Source organism: Sander lucioperca, chromosome 19 (genome assembly GCF_008315115.2).
Source record: "Sander lucioperca isolate FBNREF2018 chromosome 19, SLUC_FBN_1.2, whole genome shotgun sequence".
Classification (NCBI taxonomy): Eukaryota; Metazoa; Chordata; class Actinopteri; order Perciformes; family Percidae; genus Sander; species Sander lucioperca.
Window position 1 is genome coordinate 26,462,787 of NC_050191.1, and position 19,130 is coordinate 26,481,916.

Here is a 19,130-nt window from a genome sequence, read left to right on the forward strand (position 1 = left end):
AGCGAAATGTATAAGCCCTATTGCTTAAATAAGCACATTGGCTGAAAATAGACAAAAAAATTTTGGGCGTGAGAGCAAGTTATAGAGAAGGGACTAAGATGATTTTTTTTAAGGCTCCGTGCTCTACCGATGACCTCACCCACTGTAAGTCATGCAATACACACCCATTATAAGCTCCCTGAAAGAATCAGCATTCACACAATAAATGCTATTGCTGCGGTGTCTGCTGGAAATAAATAGGGAACTGTTTTGCTAACAACTTTGTAAAGTGATGATATTTTAATGTTGTGTTTACAGCTTGTTCTGCGGCCCCAAATCAAATAATGCAACTTTGACTTGTCAAGGAGAAGATTAAACGGTATTCATTACTATGATATTAGAAACACTGGTACATTTTGTTTTTATATACTGTATATAAAAGAACCAACAGCAAAGCTGTATCTGAAAACACTTTCGACTAATTTTCTGCAGTGTTAACAGTCCTCATGCCTACAGCATGTTGAGGCCTTGAAAAAATTATCCATTTCTTTTAAATTGCTTATGTTCCACATGACAGTCCTTTGTTTAGTTTTTCTCAGAGGGGACGAACAGTGAGGGTGAGGTCAGCCCCTCGCTGGGGGATGATGTAGCGCTCCTCCCTGAGCAGGCGCAGCAGCAGGTCCTGGGTGTCCTGGGGCCAGTGGTAGATCCTGGTGCTCCGGAGCCAGTTGGGGACATGTCTCTGTAACACAGACATACAGCACCAAGGGTAAGTGAGTAGAGCTAGCGCTAGTCTATATCAACAACGTTTCATTTCTGGGATTGTTCTGGTGCCGCCGGAAATTCCGTTGGATGTCCCTAATTTTTGGCCAGATGTCCGTCCCCTTCCTCTTTCTTTGTGTTGGCGTTCTAACCTCTGGTGGATTTGTGAGGACTATGGTTAACTGCTCCTCAGATCTCTGCAGGGTAAATCCAGACAGCTAGCTAGACTATCTGTCCAATCTGAGTTTTCTGTTGCACGACTAAAACAACTTTTGAACAAGCATGTTCGAACATTTTCCACCAAAACAAGTTCCTTCCTGAGGCTATTCTGCAGAGGCACCGTGGCTCTGTCCGGCGCTTAGTGCCACCCAAGACGATTGTGATTGGTTTAAAGAAATGCCAATAAACCAGAGTACGTTTTTCTCCCATCCAGTAACACTGTGTGGACTAGCCAGACCCTCCTCCACAGGGCTGTGAAGGAAGGTCTGGCAATGCGAGACTAAGCTAGCGCTAAACCCAAAGGGGTATGTCCTAATGTGCTAAAGGCTAAAGTATTTTAACCAAGATACAACAATGACTATTAGCATCCAACAACTACATCTCCCATAAGTCTTAGCCATATATGCTATATGCCTGGTGTGAGAATGGCCTATTGTCACTGGCGGTTCTAGGGGGGGCATTATTAAGCCTGGACCCCCCTCTGGCCCCCATAACTGTGGCAAATGTTTCCCATCTGGGCCGACATTACTCTCTTTAAAAGGCCCTTTTCAAGTTAGAGTGAAGACAATATGACCTAGAGAATCCATTGGTACCAACCATGGCATGCTAGCTTGTCGGCAAAGTTAGGTTAAACTTTCTCTTAGCTCAAGATATCTGAATGAATATGGGATCTATGGGTACTTATGAGTCTCCCCTTTACAGACATGATTTATGATATTGCACGCAGTTTTTTCATGTGTAAATGTGTTATTTTCACCTATTCTAAAATTATGTATTTGAATATTTCTGCATACAAACGGTCTTGGAATTACATAAATTGGGTACGACTGGATAGCTGAGACTCTTGTGGATTCAATGAGTGTATTTATGTGTGATGATGTTATTCCGACAGTAACTATTTCATTGTAGTGAGACCAATTTATGAAACTTGACCTCACTGTATAAAATGACCTGCTGTAACCTCTCGAATACATACCACAGCCTCATGAAACTTTACATCCCCAAACTAGAGACCTAGGGCATTCAGAGGATGTATGGCTTTAGGTATATTGACAACAAGTGGGTTTCTGAGCAGAAAACAAAACAGAAGTGCTCGCCATCCAGTCGCCAAAATCGCATTTCTTTCTTTTTTAAGATTATTTTTTGGGGCTTTTTCCCTTTATTTCAAAGTGACAGTGGATATACAGCAAAGGTGGGATTTCTCCCACCTTTCCTGTATATCCGTCTTGATGGGGGATGACACGGAGCAAAGGGCCACAGGTCGGATTCAAACACAGGCCGTTGCAAAGGACTCAGCTTACATGGGGCGCACGCTCTTACTGGGTGAGCTAGAGGTTGTCCCCGAAATCGCAATTCTTACAGAAATCTCCAAATGTCAAAGGTTTTTAAAAATCACACACCAAATCACAGCATGGATTTTCTATGGTTGTAAAAAAGGTTAAATTCTGCACCAAATCTGTGTAACAAATGGTATCAACCCAAAAATTGCTGCAACAATATATGAGACATAATGGAGCACGATAGCATCATATACTTCCATCATGATGTTCTAACCCCTATACACTCTAAAGTTTCATTATTTAATAGGCGCAAAATGTTGAACTTGACAAACGGTGCTGAGCTGCATCCTTAAATTTCAGATGACGTATTCCACTTCTGTGTGGCTTCTACTGTTCTTCTTCCCCTAAAGATCCACTGTTTCCACTAAAAGAAAATGTGTCTATTCTGATTCTCTGAGGATTAAAGCGTAACTCTCGCCAAAATGCAACCTAGGGTCTTTTTGTGAATGTACCCGAGTCAAACTTTCGTTTAAAAAGAATATTTAGGACGGAAGCGCCACTTTTAAGATGTACCGTATTTTTGTTTTTCGGTCAAATGGCCTTTTGAATGGGAGTGCTAGGGGCACTTTTATGGGGGTCATCCCTATGTTCCCCGGGTCCTATGTTCCCTAACTAACATTCATTGAAAGGATCCCTTGGTTAGGGTTAGGGTTAGGGGTTAGGGCTGTCAGTAATGGTGGAAAAAGTAACAGACCGGGGAACATATGACCCTTTTTTTGAAAAAGGGTCCTATGTTCCCCAGTCTCATACAAAGAGGGGAACATAGGACCCAGGGAACATAGGACCCGGGGAACATAGGACCCGGGGAACATAGGACCCGGGGAACATAGACACGCTCCCGTTTCCCGGCTGCTACCACCTCGGCAGTCAAAACGAGTCAATATCAAAACAAGTAGCCACAGATGTAGTATATCCCTTGGTCACCGGTGTAGTTAAGGTGTAGAGCCCTGGTGATACTTGGAGCAAAGTTTCATGTTGTGTCGAGCCTTCTTAGTGTTTTAAAAATAGCTATTTTGAGGCTAGCATAAAAGTGCCCCTATTACTCCCATTCAAAAGGCCATTTGACCGAAAAACGAAAATTTAAAAGTGACGCTTCTGTCAATATGGTTTTAAACGAAAGTTTGACTCAGGTACATAAAAAGACCCTAGGTTGCATTTTGGCAAGAGTTACGCTTTAATATGTGTAGTACCCCTAAAATCACATGTGGCCCCATGGTCTAATATGGTCTAGGACGGCCACTGCCTATTGTAGCCTCTGTCGCCTCGGCTACTGTACTGGTTAGTGGTTGGTGATTTGAAATGAGGGGTAGCACTGTAGAGAACTGCTTATCTTAAAAGTTCAATTCACCCAAATCACAAAAACATGTTTTCTCAGTTATCTCATGAGGTCTTCATTCAGTAAAGGGAGCTGAGTGAAGGTGTGGTTGAAAAGCTCTGACAGCTGACACATCTGTGTCAAGAATGAATTTTTTATGCTCATATTGTTTTTTACTTTATGTAATTTGGGTGAACTGTGTTTGCTGTTTACTGTACTTACCTTGGATGCATTAGGAAATACCACAGGTACCAGTCTGAAGTTAAGGCAGCCTTGTTGGATGAACTCATTTTGGATCTTTACCAACAGAAACACATACAAATCAGTGCTGATAGTTTTCCATACGCTTAATAATACAGCCTAAAAAAGTACTGTAATGAAGTGCTTCCTTTACATTTGTGTGGTCCAAAAATAGTTAGCATTTGTCTATGTGTCCATGTTTACTGTATGTTGTACTTAAACTGCTGATACACTGTAGCCTGGATTTTAAAATGTACAGAAGTCATTGAAGTCTGAAAAAGGTCATGAATACTAGTCAGACACACTGGTGGAACTGAAGCTTTGACACAACACAACAGGCTTCACAGAGAGTTGCAACAAGCATCATTGAGCAGTGACAGTCTTCTAGGCCCACAGCCAGGTTGCTTGAGTCACTGTGGCACACTAACACTGTGGGACAGTGGGTGGAACTGGCAAATAAAAAAAAAAAAAAAAATCCCAGTAGGCATTTCCTCATTCTCCTGTCCCTATTGTCATGTGGTAGTAGGGTGTGTAATGACAGAAACCTGCCACCAGAGGGTGATATTTCACACAGACCTCAGTTGTTGACAGCTGTCTTGATAACTAAGTAAGTAGTGCTTTTCACAGATAAAACAAATCACAAGTATAAAACATACAATATGATACATATTAAAACAAAGTACAATTAAAATCACAAAGTAATACATGAAAATAAAGTGCAGAGAGGTCATCCAAAGGCCTAGTGCAGGACCGTCAATGGTTTTTAAGCCAAGGACCCCTTAACTGAAAGAGATGGATCAGGGACCCATTACTACATATATTGTAGAAAATGAAGTTGTATAATAAACTGGGTCTACAATAACGTGTGGGTCGTCTAAAGCTTTTATACATACATTTGTAGTGCATAGAATACTAAGCTAATAAAATTACAGATGTTGGCGTGATTTTATAAATCATGTTTAATACTAAACGTGCATGTGGCACAGTGAATCCTTAGGATGAACTGCATCTGTGGATACTTTAGAACAGGGACCCCTTAACTGAAAGAGACGGAGCAGGGACCCTCTACTACACATATTGTATAAAATTAACTGGGCCTAAAATATCGTGTAGGGCGTCCCAAAGCCAATCATGTTTAATACTAAACATTCATGTGGCACAGTGAATTTTAGGATTAACTTTACCTTTGCTTTGAATGGCTACCTTAGTGATTACCTTACCTATTAGCCAGTCATCCTAACATCAGTGGGGATTTAGATTTGCTAATATGTTGGATTCATGTTAAGACATTTGAATTTTTGAAAAAACTTTCAAAAATTAATAATTTGGAGGCCCACCTGCAGTGACTCTGAGGACACCCCCTGTTGAAGATCCCTGCCTTAGACTCTTAGAGACTAATGGATAAGCGTGCAAGTTCTCACCTGATTGTGAATGTACTTGGTGTGCAGGCCGTGCTCGTCGTCTCCGTCTCCGTCTCCCTCCACGTCCTCCTTGTACTTGGGGCTGATGACCACGATGATGAGCACTGATTTCTGTAAAATGACATCTCACTGTCAGCATTACAAGTTTGATTCATTCTCTCCGCTCCGACTCATTAGTTCCACTTACATCGTTCAAAAATCTGTCCATCCACTTGATGATGCCCATTTTTCGGATTGGATTATCAAAGATGTCAATCTGTCGACAGACAAGCAGATTGTGAGTGTTTATAATGGAAAGTCACTGAGAATCAAAAGTGATGGAAAACATGACATAACTTACTGCTGGTTTGAACCCCTGGTCAGTCAGAAATTTGGCGAAAGGAATGATCTCTTTGGCTGTATCCACTGAATATGTGATGAAAACATTCCCTGTCAAAAGAAGGACAGTGAAACATCCTTAGCTATTACATTCTTAGGGATTAGAAAAAGAAGGTTACAATACACATGTTCATGCAGGGACATTGAGTATGTTTACACGCACACCAATATTCCACTATTATTCAGAATATGACAATCCGAATTTGAAACAGGTCAAGTAAATAGCATATTCCGGTTGGATAATCCGAATAAGGCCTTTTTCCAAGTATAGCATTTTCTGACATTATATTATATTCCGATATTTCGGTATTATTCCGGCTTTAGAGGCATTCTTTGGACATGTATACAGCGCATTCGGAATATGCGTCTCAATCTGGGTTTTTACCGCAGTTTACAGCCTCTTGCCTGTTTACGACTTATGGTCAGCTCTGTGCGTTGCTATGGTTGCTGTACACAAACCAACCAGCCAACAGTTTGCAAGGCTGCAGACCCGTGTTTGCACGGTCCAACAAGTCCACCACCGTTGGTAAACTTTGACATTTTTTATTTATTTTGCACGGCTACATGTAAACGGGAATATTAGTGGAATATTCACTTTCATTAGGCATGTAAACAGCTTAATTGGAATATCGTCTTTTTCGGAATAAGAGCAAAAACTGAAGTAAAACAGAATATTACAGTATGTGCATGTAAACATAGTCAATGATGTAACTTACTACACTCCTCAGACAGACTGATGGTCCTCCTGAACTCCCTTGTGGCTGGTGCTGGACCAGCCTGGAGGGAGCGATTCACACTGACTTCATGCATCACATCTCTCAGAGGGGCCACATACTGAGGCTCAGACCCATGGGAAGCATCTTTACGTTGCAGCCTATTATTGGGTGGAGGCCTGTGGAGGGAAATAATAAAAAACATCTGAATTCTTAGGAAATGTAGATGAAAGGTTAAATTGGAAAATCCATATTGATCATGTAAACAGGAGGTCTTTGAAGATGCTTGGTATATTGAGAGTTTATTTTTTGATACATCCTTATTCCTATTTAGGGACCGTTCGGTATTTATGGAATGGACCACCGGAGGAAAATAGGGGAGGGTCATGTCTTTTTATTCTAATTTTTCCCTATATCAACTACTGTAATATTGTTTGGGCTTCTACATATTCTTCATTTCTCACCAAACTACTTGCAATTCAAAAGAGGTTCTTGAGAATGATTTCATATTCCAACAGAAGAGATCCATCTGCTCCTCTGTCATTGCTGTCTAAAGATAAGGTAAATGTGTTTCAGACCTGCATGTTAATGTTTAAATTCATGAATTGCAGGCAAGATCTCCCAGATACATAATAATACATAAATTGGGGGTGGCAGTAGCTCAGTCTGTAGGGAGTTGGGTTGGGAACCGGAGGCTCACTGATTCAAGTCCCCATACGGACCAAAGTATGGTGGTGGACTGGTAGCTGGAGAGGTGACAGTTCACCACCTGGGCACTGCCAAGGTGCTCTTGAGCAAGGCACCGAACCCCCAACTGCTCGTGGGTGCCTTTCCATGGGCAGCCCCCTCACTCTGACATCTCTCCATTAGTGCATGTAGAGGTACTGAGCATGTGTGTGTAATTCAGGCCTGTGTGTAATAGCATTGTAATTTCCCCTTGCGGGATTAATACAGTATACATTATTATTATTAAGACATGAAAGGGGAGAGAGAGAGGGGGGAATGACATGCAGCAAAGGGTCGCAGGGCGGAGTCAAACCCGCGGCCGCTGCGTTGAGGAGTGAACCTCTACATATAGGCATGCTCTACCAGGTGAGCAACCCAGGTGCCCACATTTCACATTTTTCAAGACATCCTTTCTGTTAATCAGATATAGAGGTCCACTGCTGGGGAATTCATAGACTATGTCACTAAAAACATGAATGTCTCTGCCAGCCTTCAGCTCACAGTTAAAAAAGTGTTTAATTTCATCTTAAATCTCATGTTGGGATCATTTTTGGTCCGACTCAAAGGATTGTACCTTTGTTTGCCTGGTCTTTTTTCTTGCTTTAACTATGTATAGTTACGTAATATATATTTACATAGTGTGTATGTTTACCTGTTTGTTTGTTGCTTCTTTTATTTATTTTTTTTATTTTTTATTTTTTCTTTCGGGCTTCTCTCCTCTCCTGCACTGTAATTGCTTGTTTTTAAAAAAAGTCTATTGTATGTATTTCACTTGTTTGTGCAAATAAACAAAACTAAACACGCTGAGGTTTATGCAGGACATCTGTTAAGAATTATACAAATCAATGTTGAAAACATCAGATCGTAATGACAGACAGGACAGGAATCGCTCTCATACCATGACGGTTGATGATGTTGAGGCTCCTTGCATGGATCCGCCGGGTAATCATGCTTGTGATGATAATAATTGTTCTTGTGACGGGGCAGATTTGCTGGAGGACAGCACGCACATTGTCTGAGACGACTCTCCTGCATTGGATTGGGGCCTGCAGAGACACGTGAAAGAGCAGACATACAAGAAGTTTCCAACTCAGCAGTAATGAGGTCATCCAGACTCAAACGGAAACACAGTGAGCAGCAGCCAAATGATAGCTTTTAGGAGGTTTGGGAGGCAACCTTTAGAACTAAAACCATCACAGATGTTGTGATTACTGGATCTGTGCAGAATCAAATCAAATGTTCCAATTTTGGCATACGTTGTATCATTTATTCTATGTTTGGAACACATAACTTGAATAGTTTTTTATCTGAAACAGCTCACGGTACCCTTTTCCTCTAACTACCACTTGAGACACTCTACACCAGAAGTGTCAGACTCAAGTTCACTGAGGGCCACACTAGAAAAAGAGAATCACCATCAAGGGCCAGACATGTAGAGTTTATTGACATGCTTCTATTTAATTGAAAAAGTAAAATATCTTCTTACTGTATGTTGCATTTTTCGTCATTTTTGCAGTTTATTTTCAACATTGTTGTTGCTTTTTTCCGTCTTTTTTGTAACTTTCTCCAACGTTTTAGTCGGGTTTTTTTATTTGTCGTTTTTTTTCGACGTTTTTAGAACTTTTTTCATCATTCTTGTTCCTTTTTTTTTACACTTTTGATGATGTTTTTGGACACTTTTGACACTTTTTTGTCACTTTTCTTGACATAAAGCCCAACAAAACTCAGCAAAAAAAGTACCTTAGCCATCATAGAATTTAGCAAATCAAGAAAAACATTTTCACGTCTTTTTGATTTGGCGCACAAGCCAAAATGTATTGGGCTGTATTGTATTGGCCAGATCAAAGTCTGCGAGGGGCCGGGTTCGGCCTGTGGGCCTTGAGTTTGACACGTGCTCTACACAGTCCCCCCCCCCATCTACCTCTACAGCTAAGAAAGTTTATGTTTAAAGCCCCCTCAGATTGGATGTAAGAACAAATGTAAGAACGTCTACGCCACTTGTGTCTAACTCAAGGCCCGCGGGCCAAATCCAGCCCCTCGCAGATTTCAATCCGGCCCGCATATCAGTTTAGGTTCACAATCAATTTTCAACCACCTAGTTTTTGTCACTTTTGCCGATGCTTTTGGCTCTATTTTTTTACGTTTTTGCCACTTTTCCTGACTTTTTTGGCCCATTTTCTGACGTTCTTCTTTCGATGTTTTGTCAAGTTACTTTTTTGCTGAATTTTTGGGGTCTTTATGTTGTCCAAACTGTGAGAAGGCTATATGAGACATGCAATAATACAGTAAAAGATGTTTGACTTTTTCTCTTAAATAAAAGCATGTCAATAAACATACATGTCTGGCCCTTGATGTGATTGTTATTCTCCAGTATGGCCCTTAGTGAAATTGAGTTGGACACAGTTTTCTAATGATAATGCATCACTGACACTGACCGGGCATGCATGCTGCTGCAGGGTATTGTGATGGGACGCAGTTGCTGTAGTTAACTCCAGACTTGAGTGAGAGAGGGGGCTCCAAGTATTCTGCCTCCTCCACAGAGTGATCCTGGGGCCAGTTTGAAGAACTCGCAAAGCCTCTGCTTTGGTTAACCATGAAGTCCTGTACATACAGCGGCGCCTGTTCTCTGAGACCATGAGGCCAAACATCTGCAAACTGTCCCCCTGAGTGTGTAGGGGGGATGAAACGAGGTTCCGGGGCCACATAACAGGCTGCTCTGGGTTCATGCTGGTGCAGGCTCTCAGGGAGTCTCCACTGGCTGACATTGTTTGCTGCCCCCCTAGCTCGCTCATAGTCATGTTCCTGCAGCCGTTTGCTGGTCTCGGTGTGTCCACTACACTGTTTGCAAGAGGCAGGCAGGGCCAAGTCCAGACTGGAGGAAGTCATGCTCTCATCCATCTCAACGGGAACACTCTGGTGAGGGCAGAGTCCTAACAACAAGAGTTAACAAACCGGTTTTCACGTCACTCAGACATTTTTGACAGATTCATGACTGCTGCGAGTCTGATGGCGTTTTGTTTCCTACCTTGAAAAGAGGCCATTCTGTCACTGAGAAAAAGTGTGTGTTGCCTCTGGTGAAGAGAAAAGGAAAACAACGTCAAAGGAATTCAATGGAGCATGCCAACTTCAAGAGCCCAGAGACAGGAAAACAAGTGTAGTTTCAACCGAGAGATTCAAAGTCCACTTTTCAAAGTCATAGGAAACGCACATCTAACAAAGTAGATAGCAGACAGAAAAGTATTTTCTAAGTATAAACTGTTGAGGAGTAGTATTCACAGTACACATTCCTGTGTCTTCCTCACTGAATAGGTGTGACATGTCAACACGATCGCAGCAAACTAGTACAAAGGTCAAAATCACGGATCTAAAGGTATGCCTTCTTAAATGACAATTAAACTATCTCAAATGTTTTCAGTATGTTTGTCCGTATAAATGTACACACAGAGAAAAAAGCAAAACTTCACTGGGATCCCACACCTACCTTTTTTGGATCCGCTTATCCCTCAGCCACAGCACAAACCTGTTCTGAGGCAAACAGGAAATATTCCCACTATGCAAAGCAGGGAAGTCTCGTGACCCATTTATGCAAATAATGCAGAACATTAAAACTGAAACTAAACCAGTCAGGTTCAACTGTAACTTCTCTGTAGCGGGTCTCATTTTCATCAAGCAATGCAAGCATTCAAGCAATTCATTCAAATCTGTCAAAAAGTACACAATTGACTTGACATGTAAAACACAAAAATGTGTAGATGTATATGGGTATGCATGTGTATATGTGCCTGTAAGCAGGTATATATGCATGCATGCATGTGTATGCATATATAAATAAGCGAAGAATTAAATTGTTTGTATAAACAGTAACTAGCAGTGGCGCAAAAAGTGGGTATGCGCTATATGCGGCGCATAAGGGCGCAGCACCATGGGGGGCGCCAAAGCGATGGTAAAAACATATATATATATATATTATTTTTTTGGTATTTTCTATATGTGGCTGCTGTTGTGCATTTCTAAATAATTTCTGCATTTCCTCAATGTTATTATATAACATTTTAGAGGCCTAACAGGCTAGAGTAGGCGCCCTGTCTCATAAGATTCATCATAGAATGTTGACATAGAAGGGGGGGGGGGAGCGGGTGGGCGCCGTAAGCGCAGAGCGAGCAGGTACGAGTAGTGAAGTAGAGTAGTATGGAAAAAGAACAAAGCAAAACAGCTGTTGGGGCTAAAAGTAGAAAAAGAAAGAGGGAAAAGGAGATGACATGTCAAGGGCTGTGACAGCAGTTAAATAAGTGGATGGTGACAGGCAACAGGTAGGATTTAAAAAACGTCAAAATTGTTGCTGCATACCCCTCTGACACTGGGTAGTTGCGCCCTGGTAACTAGTATATAAAAGTAGAAAAAAGGGGGTTGGACCAGAAAAGTATTTTTTTTTACTTCTTCCTACTCCTTTTTTGAACATGGAAATCCTTATTTGAAACATTCACAATCATTTAAAAAGATATGTCTGCTGAGTATTTTGTTTTTGTCGGTTTTCTTGCGTGTACTGAAATGTACATGTTCTTATTTAGCTTTGATTTTATTTTTATTAAACTCAATCAAACAATAGCACTGCAGCACAGCTCACATTTATTCCGATTTTATTTGGAACAAACCATTATACTATTTGATGTTATGTGGCAGTTTTGGAGGAGCAAATATTTTTAAGGCTATAAAGCATCCAGTTGCTCTCCTTTTTTTTTATTATTATTTTTTGGGCATTTGTAGGTCTTTACTGACAGGATAGCTTAAGAGAGGAAAGGGGAGAGAGAGTGGGAACGACATGCAGCAAAGGGCCGCAGGTCAGCAGGTCAGAGTCGAACACGCAGCCGCTGCATCAAGGACTGAGCCTTCGTACATGGGGAGCCTGCTCAACCAGGTGAGCTACCCAAGCAGTTGCTCTCCTACTGCACGTGACCTGGGTGACTCAGAACCTACAATTAGGCTACACACCAGAGAATAACTGTCAGTTATGGCCTCTTGATCACGTTTCGTTAATACAGTTCAGCCCCACCCTACATTACAATGTTAACTTACTCACAATGACAGTGCTGACATGCTGATGTTTGTCAGGTATACTGTTTAACATTTGCTAATCAACACTCAACACAAAGTACAGCTGAGGCTGATGGGAATGTCATCATTTTCTTATTTGTCGTTCTTTATTTTTCATTTCAAACAAAAAATAACAATAAAATAAAATATAAAAAAACAATAAGTGCGTAGCAACACAGCAAAAGGAAAAACAATATCTATAAAGCGTTACAAACAATATGTTCAATCTGTCCGAAAAGGAGCGGGATGAAGCCGAAGCTTGTTTTTTTTCCCACCCCTCATTTCATTTTAAAATAGTTCCTATAGTATATACAGTATATTATATAATTTGTATATGTATCATATATTATATATTATATATTAATAGAAAGATAACATATAAATACCTAACAAACATTTTCTTTTATTTTGCACCAAATAACCCATTACCCTAATCACCCACCTCAGTACAGTCAGTATAATAACCCACCCTCACAATCATCTCTCTTCATCCTCATATCCTTTTAATAAAGTGTTTTTATACAACTTTTTATTTTTAAGATATTTTTTTTGGCATTTTAGGCCTTTATTGACAGGACAGCTGAAGACATGAAAGGAGAGAGAGAGGGGGAATGACATGCAGGTTGGAGTCGAACCTGCGGCTGCGGCGTTGAGGAGTAAACCTCTATATATGGGCGTGCGCTCTACCAGGTGAGCTACCCAGGCGCCCTTTATACAACTTTTTAAACTTTATAATGATTGTACAATGTTTTAGCGCCAGGTCCAAACCATTCCACAAACCCACCCCACAGATCGTGATGCACATACTTTTTAAAGTTGTTCTTCTTTTGAGCTTTTTAAAGTTTAGTTCTTCTCTCAGATTATACCCACCCTGCCTTTCCATAAACATTTTTTGTAAATTTCCCAGAAGTAAATTATTTCCTTCTTTGAACATGATTTGTGCTGTCTTAAATTTAACCAAATCAATCAGTTTCATAATAGCTGGTATTTCATCACAATCCAAGAATTGGATTCATTAAAACCCTGAAATGATGGTGGCGCTAGAGGAAGAGTGAAGGGGTCACCTCCTACATGTGTGCAAAAGGAAACTCCAGACAATGACTGTTTTTAATGAGAAAACGGTTTACGATTAATCCTCTGGGGGCCATAAATGTCTATACAAAATTTCATGGAAACACATCAAAAAGTTGATGTATTTCAGTCATCAACCAAAGTGGTGGACTGACCAACCTTGCCATCCCTATAGCCACGCAGGTGGCTAAAAACAACTCAAGGTCCACTTAATCACGTGTTCACGACATTTGTGAGGATGGCTTGGTTGTCATCACGTGACCTAGGTATATATCCGTCAATGAGGACTATAAAATGTGGTTGAAAGCCCTGAATAAAAGGTAGTAAGTGGATTATTTTGTCTGAATAAAAAGATAAAAGAATAAACGTTCATGCTTTTTGAATGTCTGATCTCTGTCCATTCTTCCAAATCCTTTCTATTCTACAATCAGTTTGAGATTAGTTAGCACTACAGTCACAGGCTCCCTGGATGGCGATGCCTTATGATCTACCACTGAGAAGACTTTCATGGTGGTGTGGGTGATGACAGAGCTCAGCTTACGTGCCTTTGGCTTACAAGTTACCACCTGGACCAGCTCCTGCCGGAAGCGCCGGCTGACCATGCAGTAGAGCAGGAAGTTGGTGGTAGAGTTGAGGTTCTGCAGCATGTTGGCCAAGTCTCCGGCCACATTGATGGGGATCCTGTAGTCGTTCCGGTTGAAGCTCTCGTGGTTGTACTTGGTCCTCAGGGTGCAGTATGTGACAAAGCGGGGCAGGCTGAGGACGACAAAGGCCACGGAGACAGTGCCCAGCAGCAGGATGGTCCTCCTCAACATGCCCCTGGTGCTCCTCCCATGCATAACGCGACGCTCTTCCTTGGTGAAGAGGTTGCTGGCGTGGCACAGATGGTACCCGATGAGGTAGTTGAAGATGATGACCAACACAATAGGGATTCCTCCTGAGAGGAAGGTAGTTATCCACACTATGACAGTAGAGTAGGCATGATCGCGGTAATGACACCTAGGCAGCATCATATTCTCCCCTTCCACTGTAAAGTTAACAGGTGTGACAGTGTTGATCCAGCCCAGGGGCACAGAGACAACATGTGACACTAGCACGATAGCCACACACGTCACTTTAGTGACCCAAGACTGGTAGAAGTGCTGCTTGGCCACTGTGCTGCGAAGAACAAGGTAGCGCTCGATGGTGAACACCACCACGATCCAGGAGGAGCTGTAGAGCGATCCATACTGCAGGAATCCCAGGATGCCACACCAGGGTTGGGAGTGCCAGAAGGGCTGCAGTAGCCAGAAGGTGAGGGTCAAGTCGATGAGGATCACCCACACCAGGTAGAAGGTGTCTACGATGGCCAGACAGCTCAGGTAAATGATGGCCGTGTTGGACATCCCGCAATTACGGAAGCAGATCATGTAGAAGGTAAAGAGGTTGGCTGGAAGACAGGAACACAAAGTTTAGATGGATACATTTGCCTGTCTGGTCGAACTTTAAAGTGCTCATATTATGCTTTTTGGCTTTTTCCCTTTCCTTTGTTGTGTTATGTATCTTTTTGTGCACGTTATAAGTTTACAAAGTGAAGAAGCCCAAAGTCCACCCCAAAGGGACTTACCATCTCCAACAGAAAACACTGTTCACAAACTGCTCCAAACAGCTCTATTGTAGTCCAGCCTTTACTTCAGAGACAAACGTGCGTCACTTTGTAACACACGTTATAATGCTCGCCTAGCTGCTAGCGTGGCACGCGCTCATACTCTGCTTCTGACTGGCTAGTAGTCCTTACCTAGCTACTGCGGATGTGCGACTCCCAACAAAGTTGGAACAGAAGTGAGATGCCTCACTCTGTAGCTAAAACAGAGTGCTGATAACCCAGAATTGCAGGTGTGTGAAGGAGATTGATTCAGGAGATGGTTTCTGGCTGGAAGCAGTCCCGAAGAGCCTCAAGCGGACGGCTGCACACCAGACATTTCTACACAGAGAACCCAACTGAAGACAAAGACTCTGAGAGACTATTCTCATTTTCCCACAACACAAACCTTTGTATATACACCTTTTAAAACCTTAACTACAACAACAAGGAAGAGCAGGGCTGTCCCGGCAAAGATGCTGACGGAGCACACGGGTCAGCGGACCCAAAGCTACGGCGTGGTCACCGAAGCAAGCAGCAATCTTCCGATGCGAAACCATGCAATGTCTGGGTGAGTCAGTTTAACACAGCACAGACCCCTCTAGAAGTAGAAAAGACATACACTCATCCAGGCAAGTTTAGTCTCATTCTCACGTTAAACGCAACACGTACGGAAAAGGAAACGGGGATTAACTTTACGAGTTAGGTTAACCTTTAGCAGCTGTGTGTCTTTGTTATACAAGCACAGGTTAGATTTAGCTTTGTAACACAGATGATCATGGGACTGGAAACCCAAACCATAATCTAAAAGATGCTTAAACAGAACGTAGCACTGAGGGCAACTTAATGCAGTGAGTTTGGCGATAACTCTCTGTACACACAGCATCTAGACATTTGATTCATTTTCAGAAAAACAATATTGAATAGTGCCAACTAATTATTTTAATGCTCAGTGTATAAATTAATGGACATTTTATGGTTTGCCAGACTGTTTAGCCTAGCTTAACTCATTTCTAAATCACATGAGGTACCCTGGTAATACTTATTACTTACGTAATAATTAAAACCCTATTCGCACGGGACTAGTATTCACACAATAACACAACCTCTGTGTTTGGCAAAATATGGTAGGCGGTGGAATTTGTACTTGACAAATTACAGACATGGCAGATTCGCACAGGATCAAGTAATCCCCAAGTAATACTAGTCCCTTGCAAATAGGGCTAGGCAGTGTCTTTTTCTTGAAGTGTATTTTTTTTTAATAGTCAGAACGAGGCTAACAGTTTTCCCCTACTTCCAGTCTTTGAACTAAGCTAGGCTACACATCCGCACACCACTGCCAGCACCAAAACGGGTTGTGGCCCATTTATGGCTGCCAAATCTGGGCCAGATTAGGCCTTGTAGACACGGGCCTGTCCCGGCAGAGACATGGCTGCTGGACACGGCTGCCAGCACCAAAACGGGTTCTGACACTTTTATGACTACCAAATCTGGGCCAGATTACTTTTAATACTTTAAGTACATTTTCCTGATGAAACTTGTTATCTGAATGTGGTTTTGAACACCAATGTACATGTATTACAGGACTATCCTTTAATATGTGTATATGTGTGTAGCCTATTGCTGTAATGTTAGTCATTCATAAACAATGGTTATTGATTTCTGAGGGCAGAAGGTCATAGTTTGCAGGAAAGGAGGCTGATTACTGCCTGCAGGACAGAGTGAGCTTAAAGTGATTGATTAACAATAATAACGCCATTAGTTACCTATAAACTTATGACTGCTCTGATAAAAGCTATGCAAGCATGGACAGCCAAAGACCAAACACGATGAGAAGATACAAACCTGGAATACCCATGACACAAAGCAAAGGGTAGTAGATCTTCTGAACAGTAACGAAGATGGTGACGCTGGCTTCATCCATGGTTCACTCACCGCCAGGCAATCGCTAACATGCTAATACCTGCAATAAAGGCATTAGAGAGGTGAAGGGGAAGAGGAGTACAATAAACAAATACTGATGAGGGGCCGATGTTGCAGATTACAGCTTTTAACTCTTTAGTGTTGGAGCTTTAGAGCTTTTATTATTTAACTATTTCTTTTGCACGTTAAGGTGCTGTGAATACAATTATCACCTAAATGACTAAAATGTCAAATGTGAAAAAAAACATTAGACACTAGAAACATTAGGGTAATTGGATCTGTAATTTGCATTTCATTTACTTTTGGTTGTATATCAGAGGCCATTTGATCTTTTTAGCCTATTTGTCTGCATAACTAATGTGTCATTACTCTCACAAATGCTTTGCTCAACTATTCAGAACTTGCACACGGAGATTAGACAGGTCCACATATGTTACAGTAACAAAAAGAACTTGATCCAGTTTCCAGTTAAAGTGAACCATTCAGCTGATGACTCAGTAAACGCTGGATGAAAGCTGATCCGTCTGTTTGGGTGGGTCTCACCTGGGAGTCACTGCAGTGGAGGTTTCTGTCTCTCTAACTGCCGGGAAAATAGCTGTCCAGTGTTACATAATAACAGTACACTGATCCACTGTTATCTTGATGCTATCGCTAAGAGGTTCATTCATATTCAAACAACCTCTTGTGCAAACTGCTGTTAAAAGCATGTGTATTTCAGTTTGTGGGATGACCATATGGAATGGACTAAACAATGAAATCAAACAGAGCCATAATGTTATACAGTTCAAAAATAGATTAACGAAAACAATACTTGACCAATATAAAATGGTGACCTAAATATAGGAAATAGATGGTAATGTAAGTGTTTTGTTGTATGTTGTGTATTGTGTAAGTTATTATATGATCTAAAATTTCATATACGCATATCTTTTTGGTTTTGTAATAATATGAAGTAAGGGAAGATTTTATAATCATTCTACTTCCGCCTGCTCCTTCTCGAACTTATCCTTTTTATTGTTCTTTGTTAAATTCTGAATAATTTGTCTACATTTGTGTTAATGTTATTGTGTTTGTTTTGTTTTTAGAACATTGATGGTTAAATAAAACATAAGAATACAAAATAAAAAATAAAAAATATAAATACAAAATAAAGAAAATAAAACTAGCGCCTAATGCTTGTTTTACCGAGGCTCACTTTAACTTAACATAATCAAGGTAGAATGTTTCAGTCATCTCAGTTTGTCTTTTCACAGTTCATTATCAAAATCACAGGTTTATTATCTTCATCTGGGTGAAAATAGCAATATTTCAATGGATAAAGTCAGACATACCTGGTGTCTATATATATATCCTCCGTGCTGTGTTCTATGGAGCTATGAAGGTGTCATACAGAAGTGACTTCTGCCACAGAGGTGCATAGCAGCTGGTTATGTCTCCACAATATAAAGACTATGAAAGATATGAGGAGGGATGGATGAGACAGCTCCAGCTGTGCCCCCATAAAGCTTCAGGAGGAGGGGTCAGGCTCAGTTGTTCCTAAATGATACTCAATTATGCCAATAACTGATGGCACAAAATGAAACTATGTTATGAATTTACCAAAGTATTTTCTAAATTTCTGTGAATAGAAGTGATAGTATTGATTTGTGTTCAAACTCATCAGTTTAAATAGTGCTTCCCACAGGCTAGCTGGCACCTTATTGATCAGAGAATCCATTTTTTCCTAAGGACTGGTTTGTGTGTGTTTTCTACTGGATAGCTGCAACTACAAACAAAGTTAAAGGAATGAAAAAAAACAATGAAAGGTTTGTGTTACAAAAGGACAACTAAGCTAAAATTCTTAATTGAGAAATCCAAATGTTCCAACTGTTGGGATGTTTGGCGGTAGGCTGAATGATAGCACTAGATAAAAAGTCAGGGGATCAATTCAATTCAATTCCATTATATTTATAGTATCACATCTTAACAAGAGTTATCTCAAGACACTTTACAGATAGAGTAGGTCTAGACCACACTCTATAATTTATAAAGACCCAACAATTTCCCGTGAGCAAGCATTTTGTGCAACAGTGGCGAGGAAAAACTTCCTTTAGACAGAAACCTCGGACTGACCCAGGCTCTTGGTGGGCGACATCTGTCGCTGCCGATTTGGACCCTGACACTGATACAGATATACAGATATAGAGAAATATGATTCATAATAATTATAGCAGTTGGAGTGATGAACAGTGACAGTTATAGTAACAATAAAAATAGTGGAACTATGACTAGAAATAATAGTTGTAGCAATTCAGGGCGGGGCGATGTGGGGCGTAGCAGGGCGTTGTGGGG

General features: G+C 41.1%; 2 protein-coding genes across 4 annotated transcripts; both read right to left on the bottom strand.

The window, feature by feature from the left end:
* Positions 1-468: 468 nt before the first annotated feature.
* On the bottom strand, positions 469-10,679 carry traf3ip2a (TRAF3 interacting protein 2a). Of its 3 annotated transcripts, XM_035995779.1 has the most exons (11): positions 10,575-10,627; positions 10,383-10,457; positions 10,119-10,175; positions 9,529-10,023; positions 7,992-8,139; positions 6,371-6,546; positions 5,617-5,705; positions 5,464-5,532; positions 5,277-5,387; positions 3,838-3,912; positions 469-721 (listed from the first exon to the last, which is right to left on the bottom strand). In XM_035995779.1, exons 3-11 carry the CDS (start codon positions 10,132-10,134, stop codon positions 575-577), a joined length of 1,326 nt encoding a protein of 441 aa, XP_035851672.1. In that variant the 5' UTR covers positions 10,135-10,175; positions 10,383-10,457; positions 10,575-10,627; the 3' UTR covers positions 469-574. The 3 variants fall into 3 exon arrangements, with proteins under 3 accessions (XP_035851672.1, XP_031141520.1, XP_035851673.1); XM_031285660.2 differs by lacking the exon at positions 10,383-10,457 and having other exon boundaries at positions 10,119-10,164; positions 10,575-10,679; XM_035995780.1 differs by lacking the exon at positions 10,575-10,627 and having other exon boundaries at positions 10,383-10,566.
* Positions 10,680-13,671: 2,992 nt separating this feature from the next.
* Positions 13,672-16,800, bottom strand: LOC116040334 (probable G-protein coupled receptor 139). The gene is made up of 2 exons (XM_031285642.1): positions 16,722-16,800; positions 13,672-14,684 (listed from the first exon to the last, which is right to left on the bottom strand). Exons 1-2 carry the CDS (start codon positions 16,798-16,800, stop codon positions 13,672-13,674), a joined length of 1,092 nt encoding a protein of 363 aa, XP_031141502.1.
* Between the last annotated feature and the right edge of the window lie 2,330 nt (positions 16,801-19,130).

Excerpts from the sequence above, each read along its gene's own strand:
- traf3ip2a (XM_031285660.2), bottom strand. Across the intron at positions 8,140-9,528 it reads TGCAGCAGCATGCATGCCCG|GCCCCAATCCAATGCAGGAG; the intron begins GTCAGTGTCAGT and ends GTGTCTCTGCAG. Across the intron at positions 722-3,837 it reads TATTTCCTAATGCATCCAAG|AGACATGTCCCCAACTGGCT; the intron begins GTAAGTACAGTA and ends TCTGTGTTACAG.
- LOC116040334 (XM_031285642.1), bottom strand. The coding sequence starts at position 16,800 with ATGGATGAAGCCAGCGTCACCATCTTCGTTACTGTTCAGAAGATCTAC. Across the intron at positions 14,685-16,721 it reads TTGTGTCATGGGTATTCCAG|CCAACCTCTTTACCTTCTAC; the intron begins GTTTGTATCTTC and ends CCTGTCTTCCAG.